Source organism: Bactrocera oleae, chromosome 4 (assembly GCF_042242935.1).
Source record: "Bactrocera oleae isolate idBacOlea1 chromosome 4, idBacOlea1, whole genome shotgun sequence".
NCBI lineage: Eukaryota > Metazoa > Arthropoda > Insecta > Diptera > Tephritidae > Bactrocera > Bactrocera oleae.
This window is the reverse complement of record NC_091538.1, coordinates 69,894,726-69,911,909: the sequence shown is the minus strand read 5'-3', so window position 1 is coordinate 69,911,909 and position 17,184 is coordinate 69,894,726. Positions and strand designations below refer to the sequence as shown.

Below are 17,184 nucleotides of genomic sequence, written 5' to 3'. Positions count from 1 at the left end.
ACGCTTACATCTTATTACACATACAAGTACATATAAAACACGTTCCGACATTCGTGGTTAATTGTTGATCGTGTGCCTTTAATATTACGTTTTAATATTTTGTAAAAATTATTTTTTTATTATCGTATATTAAGTATGGAGCAATATTTTTGCTGGAAATTATTTCATAGCACAAATTTATTTACTTGTATTTGTGCTATTTATTGTACGGCAAGATTAACTCGATTGGTTTCATGTTGTTGTTGTTATTAATTAATTATTGTAGAATTAATTAGAAGTATTAACTTTATGTTAAATGCAAATTATTATGCAAATTTTTGAAAAACAAGAAAGGTTAGTATGTATCTGCACGTGTTTATTTAGAGAATTCAAGCCAAAAGCAAATATATAAAAGTAAAAAGTATTATAATTTATTTACAATTTTGTAAAGCTTAATTTTATTAAGTTTTGATGCTAAATTGTTTTTATTGAAATTAAAAAATAAAAACAGAAATTCTGTGGTTTAAAGCTTCTAATATTTTATAAAAATTTTTCTTTTATACTAAATTTCCTATTCATTGTTCAATTGGTGGTATCTTCTAATTTAGATAATTTTGTGTTCACTTAATTTTGTCTTTCTGGCATCACATGCTTTAAGAACTGTGTTAAATTAATAATTTGCATATAAAATTGAATACATTTGAGCTTTTTGTGCTTCGCTTACAACGCCTATTGTGCTTTTCTAAGTTATATATTTTCATGTTTTTAACAAAAAATGCACAGTTTTCTTAAATTAATTTTCTTGTTTTTTAATAAACATTAATCCTTTCTTCTGATTTTATCCGCGTTTAATATAAGAATGTTCTGCTTTCTTAAGTATTTAAAAATTAGTTATTGCAATTGATTTCGTTATACTTATTTGCTTTGACAAAAGTTTAATGATTTAATAATTAATGATTTGCAAAGCTTTGCTGGCAAAGTGAAAGCTTGACGTAAAAGCTTAAAAATTGTACGTATATATGATTTTCGAAAGCGGTAAGGCGACAAAATCTTCCGTTGTAAGCCTTTCATAAAAAAGTTTGTACCTAATTTTTTTATTGCCAAGCTTTTTCAGCATATTTGAGTAAAACTTCAAATGAATATTTTCATGCATTTTTCACCCAAAGGGTTTTCGGTTGAAGTGACTTTTCGTTGATTTCTAAATTTATGAAAGTTATAAACATTTAATGGAGTAACTAAAGCTTAATTTTCTTTATTGCAAACTTTTTTCCAAACTACGATTACTATTATATTCGAAAGCTTTTGTGAAATTATAGAATCACAGACATCTAATTTGAAATTATTATTAGATTTAATTTATCAACTTTCCTTGATTTTAAATTCTTTTTTCTAGATAATTGTTTATAATTTGTTTAAAGTTTGTTTATTTTTAAGCTTACTGTATTCAAACTTTCACTGAAACTTTCCATCAGAATTTAAATTTTTCAAACGGCGAATATTTTAGTGAAGCTTTATGCCAATGATTTTCAAATAATATAAAAATATTTTCCAAAAGAGAAAAGTGTTTAAAGAGGTTTACTTGAGAAGTATTACGCATTAGGGAAAACTATAAAAGCTTTCTTTAACACCAACAATTTTTGTTTAATCATTTTTTTATAAGAAAATTCTTTAAGATTTTTGTTCAACAGATCGAATTTTGTTCGAATTTTATTTATCAAAAATTATATAGCAATTGATAATAGTAATAAAAATAATAATAATATTAATTATATAATAAAAAACATTGTTTGAGTAAAATTTAAAGTAACTTATTTAGGTAAAACTAAAACTTATGTAGGTATACAAAATTAGAAAAAACTTTAAGTACTACGTTGAGTTGAGTACAGAAAAGCAAAAATATACAAAAAGTGAAATCTTTTAACTTAATGCCTTGAGCGTTTGTTCAAACTGTTTCACGAATCTATTACTGCTAGAGACAGTTTAGAGATATTTATAATTATGCATTTTTTGTTCTAACATCTTTCTTAATGTAACGTTCGCATTTAACTAAGGCGATTGAAAAGCACTGGAATGTTGTATTGCATACGCAGATGAACAAAATAAGTATGTAAAGCTCTTGCGGCAAGCTTTCATGTGGTGAAAGCTTTGAGATGTGTGAAAGCTTTATGGCGCATTTTATTTGTTACGTTAAATACATACATACTTACACATTTTTTTGCATATCCTGTCGCATGCCTACGTATTGTGTTTACTTAGTTAAACTATTTCTTATCTATTGCTTACTTAACGGATTACAAAACTTATTAACTTGGAAGCGATGTGGCGGCGCAACAATGACTGTTCGAATAATAATTTTGAGAATTTGTTGCTGTAAATTTAGCTAATTCTTTACAAAATGGCTCTAAAGTATACCATGGGAAAAATATTTTGAAAAAAATCAGCGAATTTTGTTGAATTTCCTTTACGTGAAATGCATTAATTAATTAATTTTTTTTTTCTGATTTTTTGTGAAAAAGTAAAAAGCATATATTCGAATCTCAATTAAGCGTGTGTGTACTTAAGTTAAACTATTTACTTAATAAAAATATAAACACATTTAGATTTCTACGCACACTATTCAGTTAAAGTAAGTAAATAATAAAAAGGAGATAAATTATAATTGTCTTTGCAATTTTTTGCCATTTGCCGCATCTACCACTTTTTATCTTATACATTTTTACTAATATTTAGCCAATTTGCAAATTTCTCAGTGTTGCTTTGCTTCACTCGGAAGCTAACACTTAACATTATTTATTATTGTTTATATACTCTCTCTTTTTTTTGCTTTCGACTACTTTGTTTTTGTAAATGTATTAGCTCTTACATTTTTATTTCGCCTTCCTCTGTTGAATTTTCCGTTATACTTAGTTAATAATATTAGCATGAAAAAACTTATTTAAGAGTATATATGCTCTTGTATGATTTGTGCTTCCTTTTTTTTGTTGCTTTTTGTTGTTTTTGTTTCGTTTGTAATTGCTTAACTACCATAATATATATTGTGTCCATTGTTTTGTGCATTTCTGTCAATGTTATTGTTGTTGTCATCATCTTTATAAAAAAACACTTAACACATCAGCTTCTTTAAACAAATACAATAACAATGTGTGCTGAGTTTATCTAATTCGCAGCTTCTTGTTTTTGCTTAGCTGCCACTATTCTTACATACGTGAGTGTGTGTGTGTGTGTGTATTCACTTATTGCTGCTATTGCTTTTGTTCTCTGCTGCTCTTGCTATTGCATCGCATGCACAATTTTTGTAGCTATTTTATTCTATATTTATATAAACTTCTTTATTCGCTCAATGATTGGGTAACTCCGTTAATGTTATGTCATATAAATCATCTTCGATCTGTTGCACTTCCAGCAGAAATATATCTTCATTGCAATAATACGAAATCATATCGTCATCAATTTTCGCAGTAATCCTATGTTGAGAATTGAAAGAGAAATAGAAGAGAAAAATGCATTTGATTAGAAAATATATCGAGGAATAAATGTTTTAGAATATACACTATATATTAACTATATAATATATTGATAAGGACGTTACTAACTTGTGGATACTGGGCATTTATTGGGAGTTCGATTCGGGATTGATACATAAACATAACTACCTAGCAATCTGCTAAAACAGAAGACAAAATTGGAAATTGAGAAATATGGCTAAAGTTCATTAAATGCAGCCTCGAGCCCAAAAAAATTCAAAACTTTCATTTATATGCAGTATTATGGAACTATAAAGTCCTAATATAGTTTAGCTAAACAAATCTAGATTCTATTATATAAAAATAATGTCTGTCAAATCATTATATACGTTTGGAGACGCTTATACGTTAATTAAAACCCGAGATTAACAAAAGTCTTATGTAAGGTGATTGGAGCAAAGCTTGAGAAAAGCCACCGCTAGGTGGCACTAACTAATATAAAATGCTTGAAAGCTTTAACAGGTTTAGAACTGTGAAATTTATTTGTTCATTCCGTTTTCAGAAAAGAGTTCGTTCAGAAATCGGACAACATAAGAAAACGCGAATTTACTAGGAAATATTTTAGGGCCAAAGTTGAAACATTTTTATAAAAAAAAATTAATTAAAGGTTGTATTGAGTTGAGAGGCCAAAACGTGGTTAAATTTCACAATTCACGGCACCAGAAACATGTCAATAATGATTTATTGATGGCTATCTTGAATGAAGCACTGAAAATTTACCTTCGATAAATGGAGTAGTAAAATTTTCCCAGATGAGACAACTTTATGGTTAAGGTTGCCAATCAAAGCTTCAAACATCCGATTGATATAAAACAAATATAAACGAAATAAGAGGTTTTAACCACATTTTTAAGGTGTTTAATTTTTTAAAGCCACTTTCAAGCTAAAGCTTATTTGCGAACAAATTTCTCAGTAGGACGAAAAAAATTGAGCAGGCAATATAGCTTTGAGTTTCAAAACTTTTATTTTAAATATTGGTTTAGATTAAATATTAGTCAGAGGAAAAGCAGCCCTTATTCTAAATATCAGTGCGTATGGTGCACCTGATATTTCCGAAGAGGTGTAAAATTAGAATAAATATATATTTTTTATTAAAATAATTATTCAGCTGTCACATCGATTAATATCATTTGATGGTTAGACCCTAGTATTAGTCGTTAATTACATTAAATGAGCGTAAAATCGTTATGTGAGAAATGAAACTAGAAACCCTCGCCTGAAGTCTATTCCACAAATGCAATTATTTAACTATTAAATTTTTATGGCAAAATATTATGCAAATACTTTATATTATTAGAAATTATGGCAAAATAAATTAATAGCGTTGATGTGTATATAAAATATATTTAGCATACTAACTATATAGTTAGATTTTTAATTATTTTTAATTACATAAATCATTAAGTTTACGCGCGCAATATTAACGGTAAAATTAAAGTAATAAAATACAGTTTTTATTTAAGGTGCAAAACACATTGAATGAGATGCTGAGGACGGTGTATTGGTGTGGTGTATATTTTTAAAAATTTTGCTACTTCAATTTTCGCTCGTTGAGTGTTGTTTTTGTGAAAACAAAAAGTTTAAATAAACTATATTTTACTACACAAATAAGTCATGCGTGCTTTGTGGCATTGTAGATATGTATGTAGGTTTGTATGTTTTGTATTTTGTATTTAATGACTGTTGGGTTGTTGAGTTTGTTTTTTTTTGCGTGGTGTTTGTCACTAAAGAAATTTTGCTATTTGTTGTACTATGTAGGTATGTATGTATTCTTGTCTACTTACCCTTTCTTATTTGTACGATAAATATTATTTATACTCGCTGTTGAGATTTTGTATTTACTTTCAATCTGTAATTGAGAAATGAGAGAAAAATGATGTTTGTATTTGTTTTTGTTTTCTTTCTTTTGCTTTTGATTTGTTGTATGTTAACTGCTAATTTTGTAAACATTGTAAATAATAATATTTTTTTGAAATTTTACTACAAACAATGTTTATGCTGTGTCTCTTACTAAACAACGAACAAAAACTCATTTTAAATAATTTAAGATTTTATATATTTTTTTGATAATATATGTGTAATTATTTTTTATTTGTAAATGTTACCAATTTCATTTGCTTTCGCCCAAGCTAATTTTTTCAAATGCAGCCTAGAAGTATACACTTCTTTTTGCTTTAATTTGAAGCACTTATTTTCAAACTATTTGGAAAACATACTTTTATTGAAGCATACCTTTCGGTAGTTATGCAATTATTCGATATGCCAATTGTGAGCTTTTGCTACTATGAAAGCTTTTCGAAAATATTTAACGAGCTAGCAGGAAACATTGAAATCTCGTTGTAATTATGTACATTGTGTAATTTCATAGGCCAGATTTTAACAGTGTACTGTGGCAATGTGTGATAATGTTTTGTAGAGTGTTTGCGTGAGATGTCGTATGTATGTATGCAATGAGTGATGGCATGTAAGCTACCGAGACAGAATTCTATTTCGTGAACTTCCGTTGAATATTGATTTATAATTCCAAATGTCGAACTTTATTTATTTTAGATGAAAAATAATTTATTTTTTATAGGACAGGGTGATTTAAGTGCAAAAAATAAAAATTAAATAACTAAACTTTAAAGGGTTTTTATGTATTTAAAACAAAATATATATTGCAAAAAAATAACAAGAAATAAATATTGAAAATTTAAGTATAATTTCAATTGTTTTTTTAGGTGCAAATTTTTATTTTTTTATTATATTTTTAAAACATATATTTATAAATACATATAATTAAACAACTTTTGAAAAATTTTGAGTGATTTTAATATTTAAAAGCAATGCATTATGAAGAAATACATATTGATTTTGTTTAAGAATATTTCTAATGTTTTTAACTTTTTGCACAAAATCTCAAATAAATTTTTTATCATACACTTTAGTTATACCACACACTTTTTTTAACTTTTGAAACATTTTCACTTTGTTTAAGTATGTTTTACACACTTATGGTATGTTTATGCTTATAATAATACTACGTGGTCTTTGAATTACTTTAAATCTAAATATATGAATATTATGCTATCTCCAAAGTATTTATTAAAAACAAAAGCTGTCTTTGTGTAATTTGTTTGTGTTTTATCGCTTCCTAAGATGTTTGTATGCATGAATTGTTATGAGGTAATGAATGGGCGGTACAATGAAGCATTCAAACATGCAACTTACATGGAATTACTGATCGATCTTAGCTGTCGCCATACTTGCAAGTTATATACACCATTCACACACACACACTCACACAGACATTTGATGCATTATATAAACAGGTATGAAATATCAACTAAGTAACTGATATTCAATGGCATTATTTTGAATCACCAGCTTTTCTTCTCTTTCCATTAATTAATTAATATTTTATAGCTAAGTTATTTGCTCTGAGAAGTCATTAAACATACGAACATGAAATCCTCCGTCGTCGGTCGTCGATCAACGATCAATATATTGATCCTTGTATTGTTGTGTTGCCATTTGCATATGGAATTCGCATAAAATTTTCATTTTTATTAACTAGTTTAGTGAAGTGTCTTCGAAAACGACCAAATGTTCTTCAAACGAACTACTCGGTATGCAAACTATTGTTGCGCGTGTGCGCTGTGTGTTTGTGTGTGTGTGTCTGTTGTGTACAAAAAAATCATATTTATTGAGCGAGCAAATAGATTATTATCAGCTTAGTGTTGTTGTTTATTTTTATTTAGCGATTTTTTTACGCTTTCTGTTATAACTGCTGTTGCAGCCGATAATTACAAATTATTAATTAAACAACAATATGTAGACACTGTTGTGTTATTGTTGTTGTAGTTGTGGTTTTAATTTCAACAATTTACTATTTGTTGGTCGTTAGGTGTTTACTTGTGGTGTTGTTGTTGTTGTTGTTATTGTTGGTTTGATTGTGGTGATGCTTTGATTGCAATGATTAATTGCTATAGATTTGCATTTTTCGTTTTTTGTTGTGATTGTTGTTGTTATTGTATTTCTTATTATACCATAAAGTGTTGGGTGGGTGTGTTTGTGCATTAATTTCATATTGCAGCTACTATTTATTTGTTGTTTTTATGATTAAGTTAACATTGAATGACGTTTATGAATGATTAATAATAATTAATTATTATTTTGTAGTTATTCTTTTATTATTAGCTAGTTGATTAGCAGAGCCAAAGTAAACCATAAAAAAATAATTGAAAAATGGAATTTTCACAAACGTTCAAGCATAAAGCTACGAAAGCTAGTATTAATTTGATTGATTAATTGAACTACCAGCTTTATTGATCTATATTCCTATTTTTGGGGGGAAACTAAAATATTTTCAATATTCTCAATAAATTTAGTATTTTTAATTTAAGAGTGAATTAAAATAAAAACTTAAATATATTAGCTTTGGTGAAGCAATTAATGAAATTTTATAAAAATTATAAAATTAATATAAAAAAAAATAGAGTATTAAATTTTTAAAATTAAAAAAAAAAAAATGTTTAAATTTTTGGGTCGAAAATACTCTAAAAACAACGCCCACAAAAATCTTCGGATATTAAAACTTTTATTTTCCAGATTTAAATTAAATATTAGAAATATTTTGTCATTTCGCACCTCAAGAAATCTAACTATAAAAGCTGATTTTTTTGTATTTAATATCAGAATATCCAAATATAAAAAATTAAATCTCCAGATTTAAAAAAATCCAAAATATGTTAAAACAAAAAAGATAAAATATAGTTTGTTTTCGATTTAAATATTAACTGCCTTAAAACAGTTACCTTTTCCTCAACAATAAATTTGTATTAGAAAATAATCATAATTGTGCTCTTTCATCTTCTTGACCATTATGTTGTTGTTGTTTTATATATATATATATATATATATATATATTGGATTACCCTGTTAGCAGTAGTTTTTTAAATAAATTTAGTTTAAAATGAGTTTTTGTGTTGTAACTAAAATAAATTAATGAAACAATGCTAATACCAAATGTCTAGTACTATAATAAGTAGATAACTTTTGGTTGGGAGATGGTGAGGAGTGAGGTAGTTCGTAAACAAAGATTTGCAAGTGCTTACAACATGTAAACTTACCGCATTCAAGAGGCCAATAGTGGTGGGCGGCACCACATGCAGCGGCGTATAGATCTCTTCGTTCTCTTGTCGCACGAACAGCATAACGCGTTCACTGGTGGGCGGTGTCATGCGTCCGCGCTTCATTGGTGGCACAAAATCGCCCATGGCACTGGGTACTAGACCTTGATCCAGCAGGTGGTCCTTCTTGTCGCTGTAAGAAGAAGGCAAAGGTGAATGTGAATATAAATTAAACATATCTAAATTAAAGCAATACATATATGTTTTAAAGAGTGTTTTTTCGTATACAACTTTTGAGCTTACTACATGCAAGTTAAAGCATGCTTTACGAAAGTTTGAAGTGCAGAAAAAACACCCTGTAAACGTTTTTCAGTTAGTATGAATATAAAAGTATTAAGCTACGAATGATCAAATCAAGGGTTTAGGGCATACAGTTTACAAGAAAAATTTTGCGCTGCTTTAATGTTTTGCAAGAATCAATATTCAATTTTTTCCTATTTGTGGGCATTTGACATTATTCGCACCGCTCACGCTCACGCTCAAATACGAGCATATAAAAGCGTAACGATTTTTACATATACTCACGTCTGCACGTCGGGCGGAAAATGATTGTGGAATTTGAGTGTTGGCGCCGCCACTTTTTGGCCATGCAACAAGAATGGTGATGTGCCTTTGAGATCTGGTGCGCCGGTCAGTGAATCAGTCTCATGGCCATAGAAGCTCTGTAAAGGAAAGTAAAATAAATTTGATTATAAAATAAATTATATTACAAGTAATATAAAAAACATATATATAAAACAGTAAAAATATAGCCCTAAAATAAATTTTGTTTTTGTATTTTAGAAGCAAATATTGAGAAAAAGTTCAGATATTCGAAATTCTATGTGTAACTCCCAAATGTATGCTACACAGTTTTACTTTATTATTTTGCTAAATTAGTGGTTGATATTAATTAGAATTGCTCCAGAAAATATGCTACGCATTGTTTACTTTACCTTTATGCCACCAATAGTAGTTTAGAGTAATGCTGCTATTAATTACTATATCACTTTCATAAATTTCATATTACTCACCTTTTCCATGTCATCGGCGGGTGAGAATAGTACCGGTGGCTTTTGCAAATCCTGCATTGTATAGAATTCCGAACGATCAGTAACTGGATGATACAGCTCATCGAGCTTCTTGCGTCCTGTGGCGGTCATTTTACGTTTAGCAGCGCGTCGCTCCTCATCACGTGTTTTGCGCTCAGCACCCTGTAAGTGTAAAGCAAAAGAATTTAAATTAAATATATGAAGAAAACGTATTATGATCAATGAAATTAAATAGTTATGTCATACAGAAACAAAAATATGTGTCATTTGGTACATAAGAAGTCCATTGGGCTTATACACAGACACATATACACACCAAATATGCGCGTATGTTTACGCCACAAAGGCCAAACGAGGTCGGCGTTTTTATACCAATTAAGTGACAATGTGTCCCAGCGCGCAATTAGAGCCAATACAGACTTTTAACAAGACTTACTTACATAACACATGCGAATAAAACGAAACAAAGCGTAATAAGAAGTTCGAATAAAGAGAGAAAACCAATAATAAACACTTTACAACGTGAAAAATTAAAAAAAAAAAAATTGAAAAAATGTGATTGTTTGACCTTCAAAGTGTCGGCGCGCAGTCACGTTCGTTGCTTAAGTCTTTTGTTTGCGCTGAGTTCGTTGGTTGTTTGCTCGAATTCAGTTTATTTTTATTTTTTCATCAACTTTTTTTTGCAGATATTTCTTGCACACACTCTCGTTAGCTTTTGGTTAAAGTATATTTTATGATTGCTTCTTGATTGCTCTTGTTGTTTGCGATTTGGTGATTTTATTGTTGTTGGTGCTGTTGTTAATATAATATCACTGTCAGCTAGTCATGCATATGTGATTGAATTATTGTCGAGCGCACATTTCATTAGTGGCAGTGTGTGTGTTGCAGTTAATTGATTTTTTCCTCAAGCGGCTTGGCGGGGTCATAATAAAATAATGTGTGGTAAGTGTGTTGAAAAATATAAAAAATTGGATTTTAAGTAGTTAGAAGTAATGAACAATATAACAGCGCTGAAAAATTTTAAACACGAAATAAGCCAAATATATGCAGATGTGTATGTGTGAGTGTGTGTGTGTTGTCTGTGTAGAAATGGGAGACTAATGCGGTAGAATACTCTAAGTTTTAGACAGCAGCGGTAACAGTTATTTGACAGCGCGCTGTTAATGCCGTACTGTTGGCTGCATGGGTGGGCTGCTGGTAGTAGAGTGACGGCAACAATAACCAGTGACAGTGCAAATCGAAAAGGTAGCAAATACAATACAGAAATTACAAAAAAAAAAAAACCACAACTAGAAGTACAAGCTGGCGTTTCTTCACCATTGTTGTTGTGCTGCTGCAAACGCACGCGCCTAAAAAGATACCGTATACTATATACATGTGTGTGTAGTGGCAAGAAAAATTACTGCGTTGACAATGCTTAGCTTGATTTATGCTTCGCTTTATGCGGCAAATAAATCCATAGTCAAGCGCAATCGTATAGCGGCTAACTTTAGTAGCAACAAAAACAATAACAAAAACAGCAGAAACAACTCAGCAACCTTGATGCTGTTCAATATGATCTATGGAGCCACTTAATTGTAGAGTGTTGACAGCAGAGTATCTAAAGCGCTCCCCATACCCACACATCCACATATGAGCTGGTATGCACAAACGTATCTAAGCCGCTACATACAGCACAGAGAGTTGTGTTGACACAAATGCTTAATAAATGACCCGCTGATGAACTTTGTCAGCCAATGCAATGCATCAAACTAATGAAGCCATCAGCGTGTAGTGACGCTCGCTAATACAATTGATTAGTATTTGTACACATACGTATATATATAAATATATATATAAAGCTTATAAGAACCTGCATGCTGGGGTTCGGACAGCTGAGAATACCTGCGAGCCGTTGTGCCGCAATAAATGTGCAATTTTGTGCCAGCCACAAATTGTAGAAAATGTCTTAATAAAAAAAAAACTTTTTAATGAAAAATAAAAGAAATCACATCAGCAAAGTAGCAGACCTGAAGAGGAGAGAACTCAGTACATGCTTATACATATAGATTGCTGCATGCTGAAGGGTACAAACGATAATGGCTTGATTGGCTGCAGCAACCAATTATGCAAATGCCACGCTGGCGACATTTATTGTGGGATAATGTTGGTGAATGTAAACGGAGATTTGCACTGACTGCAGTGCCTGGAGGAAGGATATAAAATAAATTCTCTACATATGCATATATGCATATATGACAGGGTTTTGAGTTTTTAAACTGCGTAGACAATTTTATAGACAATGTAAATGTCTTGTATGAATTTGAAATACTTTTAAAATTCGATTTTAAAGCATTGGGAACTTACAGTACGTTGCCGAACAAGAAGCATTAGCGACAAAAATACTCTACAATTTATATATGTAAAAATTTTGAAATCATAATAAATATGAAAAACGTTAACTGGGGGTGCACCGAAGCCATAACACCCCCACAGGTGCATTTTTTATGGCATAAAAGGGTATAAAACGATATTTTTCTTGTGTTTGATCGGTTAGTTTGTATAGCAGTTACATGCTATAGTGGTGCGATCTGAACAATTCATTTGGAGATTATAGCATCCTTCCTTGGAAAATAATCTATGCCAAATTAAATTTGTCAAACAAAAAAGATTTCCATACAAGAACCTGATTTCATCGGCCAGTTTGTATAGCAGCTATATGCCAGAGTTGTCCGATATTGGTTCCGGAAAATAAGCAATTCCTTGGGGAGACAAGAGCAAAATTTCAGATCGATATCTTGAAAACTGAGAGTGTTGTTCACGTATATACAGACGCACAGACAAACTGACATGACCAAAATGACTGATTTCGGATCATTTATATATGTACATCTTAGATGTCTGACGTTTCTTTCTGTCTATTGCAAACATCGTAGCAAACTAAGTATACCCTGTTCAGCGTAAATTTTTTCACAGACACCCAGATTTTTATTTCCCAGCTACCAGCACAATGTGTCGAACAGGGTATTGTTATCACAAAAAAAAAAAAAAAAACTTTTTGTTTTAACATTAAACCCTCTTAAAAATTTCAAGAATTGCTGCTGAGGTAGTATCTTTTGGTGAGCTATTAACCTGGGTCCATTTCAGTTAAGTAGACCCGATAGTCATTAGAACGACCTGTATACCATATACGAGTACAGACTTTATGAATTCTTTGGCTTCTTTTTTAAGTAAAAAATTACTTATTTATTGATAGATGAGATCGGGTCAACCAGCTGCTTGTAGCATAATATAATTATTTGCCAATTTGTTTTGAAGAAAAACTAAGTAAACGAATATTCCAAAAATACCAAATGTGAGAAAATCAAAAAAAAACAAGCATTAAAATATTATTGAACAATCAAAATCCGCCGATAAAGAAACGAAAATACCGAAACAATTCGCTACAACCAAAACCCACGCGGAGCACAGTAAGGTATTTAATCACTTTTGTTAAGCAATGTCCCCACTCAGTGATTGGAAATACGCAGGCGTACTGACGAATGGCCAGTCAGAGGCACAGCCATACCGCAGCGAACAATGAACCAGCCAAATGGAGACAGAAAGGAGAGCAATAAGAGCAGAGTATATGCAGTTAATGTTGCTGCACTGATGCCGATGTTGAAGATGAGGCCGATGCTGATGCCGATGCAACGCGAAGCAGCGCGCCGCGGCAGCGATAGTGGCATCGATCGTTAGAGTGCAGCGCGACCGCAATTATGTTGGCGGCCAAGTGTAGCAGATACAGAAAAAATGAATAAACCAACGACAAAAACAAAAACAAAAAATATACAGAAAGAATAAGAATGAGAGTAAAATAAAGAAATTCAATTAAATAGAGCGACAGTGTGTATAGCTGAAGATGCTGGCAGTAGGTAAACGCAGTAGTAATATCGAAAAGACAGCAACTAAAGTGGACATGTAACAGTCTAATCACTGTGGACGAATGTTGCATGCCGCATGCCGTATGCCGCTTGTTGCATGCCTCGCTAAGTCGTTGACTTAATTTGCCAAGCGCGCTGTCGACTTGATTGTTTGATGGTGTGTGTGTGTGTGTTCACTGCTACGCATACAATCATGTGCCGCTAGTTGCATGGAGGTTTGTTGCATGGAGCTTCTTCATCACCAAATGCCATTTGTTTAAGAATTCGCCTAGCATTGTGATAACAGACACACACACTCACACACACAGACGTCGCTTAAATGAGTTAGTTCAACCGCCATTGCGGATGCGACTTGCCAACTTTGATCGCTGCTCAGCCGCAGCCCAGCTACTCCGCCGTAACGTTGCTCTGCAGCTGTCAATGGTCGTTTGGCGCGATTGGATGCAGATAGGCGCTTTATAGTTATAAGATCGTATAATTTATAGATGTGGACGTCGTTTGTGGAGTATAAACAGCGATAGGCGTAGTTCTAGCTACACATATGTAGATATGTATTATATGTATGTATGTGTGCATATGCAAAGTAACTGGCATATTTTACAAATGCCAATTTGTGCCCGAGCTGATAAGTATTCGCTTGTGTGTGTGTTTACAAATGAGCTGTTGCCAAGATTATGCCTCTCCTGATGCTGGTGTTGGCTGGCTCTGTGTTCGAGTGCGTTCGCGCGTAATTAAGAAATAAAATGCCGGAAATTCACTGATTGTTAGACACGTCCACATATCCGGGCGCACATCCTTCCCTACCACTGCTGCTACACGCCACGACGGCCAAGTGCGCCTTGCGTACTAAATATAGCCGCATGTGAAATAGCGGCAAAGCCTTGATTAGCGAGCGTGGAGTTTCAATGCAAATTAAGCGCAAAACTAAGTTGAGTGGAGTGTTATGTAATGAGAAATAAATTTATGATTTATGAAGAAGAGAAAGCAAGTGGGAACGGTGAAATGGAGGAGCAAAAAGAGGTAAAACTAATTGAATATACCATATATATGGCATATAATAATTAAATATAAATGCGTAGCTATAAATGGATAAAAATATATTGAGGAATTTAAGATTATTGAAAATTGTATCTTGGGTTAAGAAATTAAAATAAACAGATGTAAGCTAATGACAAAAAAACAAAAACGTTTACTTCGGCTGCAACGAAGCAATAATAGCCTTTACAGATGAATTTACTTTAGCATTAAAGAGTATAAAAAGATCTTTGTGCTGATTTCGAGCGGACAGCTTAAATGACAGCTATATGTTATAGAAGCCCGATCGGAACAATTCTTTCGGAAATTGTAGCCTTGCTTTCGACAACAATCTGTGCTAAATTGTTTGAAGATATATTGTGAAATAAAAAAGTTTTCGCCCCTATATAAGGACTGGTTGTTGTTGTTGTAGCGGCAGAATTTTGGCGAGAAGAAAGTCCTTGGCCGAATAAAATCCGGGTCTGATCCGGTTAAGATCCGACCTGACCCGACTGTCGTGGGAGCGGCAAATAAGGACTGGATTTTGATTGGTCAGTTTGTGTTGCAGCTATATGCTTTAATGAACCGATCTGAACAATTTTTTCGAGAATTGTGGCGTAGTCATGCAAAAACCCTATGTAGAATTTTATGAAAGTATCTTATCATATAAATAAGTTTTCTATATAACGATATGATTTTGATTGTTCAGTGTGTATGTCAAATGTCATCGCTAACACCAAACTGCAACTACCCCAACACAAAAAGAAGAGAGAAACACTAACAGTTGTTTGTTACCGAACAACACCTTCACTGATCCAGTCTTTTAGGCAAAAGACCCGAGTGGGGTATACACCGATATAAAGTGGGAAATTTGTAGAGCAAATTTACGCGCCAACGACAAACAACCGCGTGTGATGGATGAAGCAACAACAAAGCGAACAAAAAGTGATAGCGATAACAACTACAATATTTTCATCGTGCACATTAGCAGCAACAACAAAAACAATGCAAATGCAACAATTGCTAATAGCTTAAATTGACAGCATTGGGCCGTTTTCATAAAACAGTTAAGTGTATTGACCATCAAGCGATGGACATGTAGGAAATCGACACGAAAGCAGAGGCGAAATAAAGTGATTGCCGCATAATGGTGTGTGTTGTTGCATGCGCATAATAGCATACGCATTTTGTTGCTCATGGTCAGCCAGCAACTGGTATGTAATATTGAACTCGACTTGGGAGAATTTTTGATTGAGTGCAACAACAACACACTTTAAATGCAGCATTTGCGATGTTTGCTTTGGTTGATGGCAGGATGGTGGAAATTGAGTTGCATATCAGGCGATTGAAATGGTGCAAATGACAGCCGAGACAACGGTGCAAATAAAAATAAGCAAAATGAAATGGAAAAACAACAATAAAAACAACGTGACGCGCTTTTAGTTTTGCAGCTCGAATTGACAGCTAATGGCTATTTACTGAATGTAGAAGAAATGTGGAAAAAATAGCGAAAAGTGCTGCGGCAGTGACAACAGCCAACAATAACAAAAAACAACAGCACAAGCTAACTAATAAATATGCAACATTATTGATGCTGTTGCCGTACAATTGATGGTGGCGGCATTTAAATATTTAATTGCGCTGGCAGAACGTGGAGAAGCGTCGCCGACTGCAATGCACGTAAGTAACACTGTGCCCATATATATGTGTGTGTGTGTGTGTTTGTGTAGCGTCAGCGCTAACTGTAGCCAGACATACTATGTGTTGCTTCGGTGGCATTAATGGAAATTTCATTTTAATCTTTCTTCACATTTTTATATACGGCTCAACAATTTATTTATTGTATTCTCTGTATTTTTGTTGTAGTTGTTGTTCGTTTTTGTTTTTTGATATTGCCATTTTTGTAGCATCCATGATTCTAGAGAAAAGCTGTTTTCAAGCTTTTACAACAACACTGTCCATTTATTGCGCTTTTATACGACAGCGAAAAAAAATAATATATACACCTATAAATATTTGATAGATATATATATACATGATAGTTATATACATATGTGCACAGTTGAATGCACGTGTCACAAGCGCCTGTGGCGCAGTCCTCAGCTAAGCGACTGTTTGTTTACACGCTTGAATGCCTCTATTTGTATGGTAAAAGCGAACGGCTTGTAGACTGCATATATTTGCGCATTAGTGTAGGCATTTGCCAGGCGTAATTAGCAATCAATCACAATTTTTAATTTCCCAACTACAGTTTTTAAATTGTGCGTTTAATGGATTTTGCTGTCGTTGCTATAAATATGTATGTTTGTAAGTGTACGTATGTATATGTGTCTATTAGCATATACTTCAGTTTCTGTGTGTGTTTGTGCGTTTATTTAGAAAATCAGCCAGATTTTAAGCAATTGCGCACTTTGCTTTGCTTCGCTGCACAAACAAGTTTGGCGCTTAAGTCTTTCGTTTGCCTGTTGCGGATTGAAGACTTCGCTAGCCAATTTGCTATCGGACATTTATTACCGATGACCATATTTTGCCATTTTTTAATGCTTAATTAAGCGCCACGCCT

General features: G+C 32.4%; 1 protein-coding gene across 5 annotated transcripts in view; it reads right to left on the bottom strand.

The window, feature by feature from the left end:
• Nucleotides 1–409: 409 nt before the first annotated feature.
• grh (grainy head) overlaps nt 410–17,184 on the bottom strand; it is a 207,590-nt gene continuing 190,815 nt past the window's right edge. For 4 of the 5 annotated variants that reach the window (XM_070108292.1, XM_070108288.1, XM_070108289.1 and 1 more), the window contains 5 exons: nt 9,688–9,867; nt 9,200–9,336; nt 8,615–8,807; nt 5,288–5,352; nt 410–3,443 (listed from right to left, as the gene is read on the bottom strand). In XM_070108292.1, coding sequence (XP_069964393.1) covers nt 3,317–3,443; nt 5,288–5,352; nt 8,615–8,807; nt 9,200–9,336; nt 9,688–9,867 — 702 coding nt within the window. In that variant the 3' untranslated portion in view covers nt 410–3,316. The remainder of the gene's footprint in view (nt 3,444–5,287; nt 5,353–8,614; nt 8,808–9,199; nt 9,337–9,687; nt 9,868–17,184) is intronic. The other variant, XM_070108290.1, reaches the window with a different exon arrangement.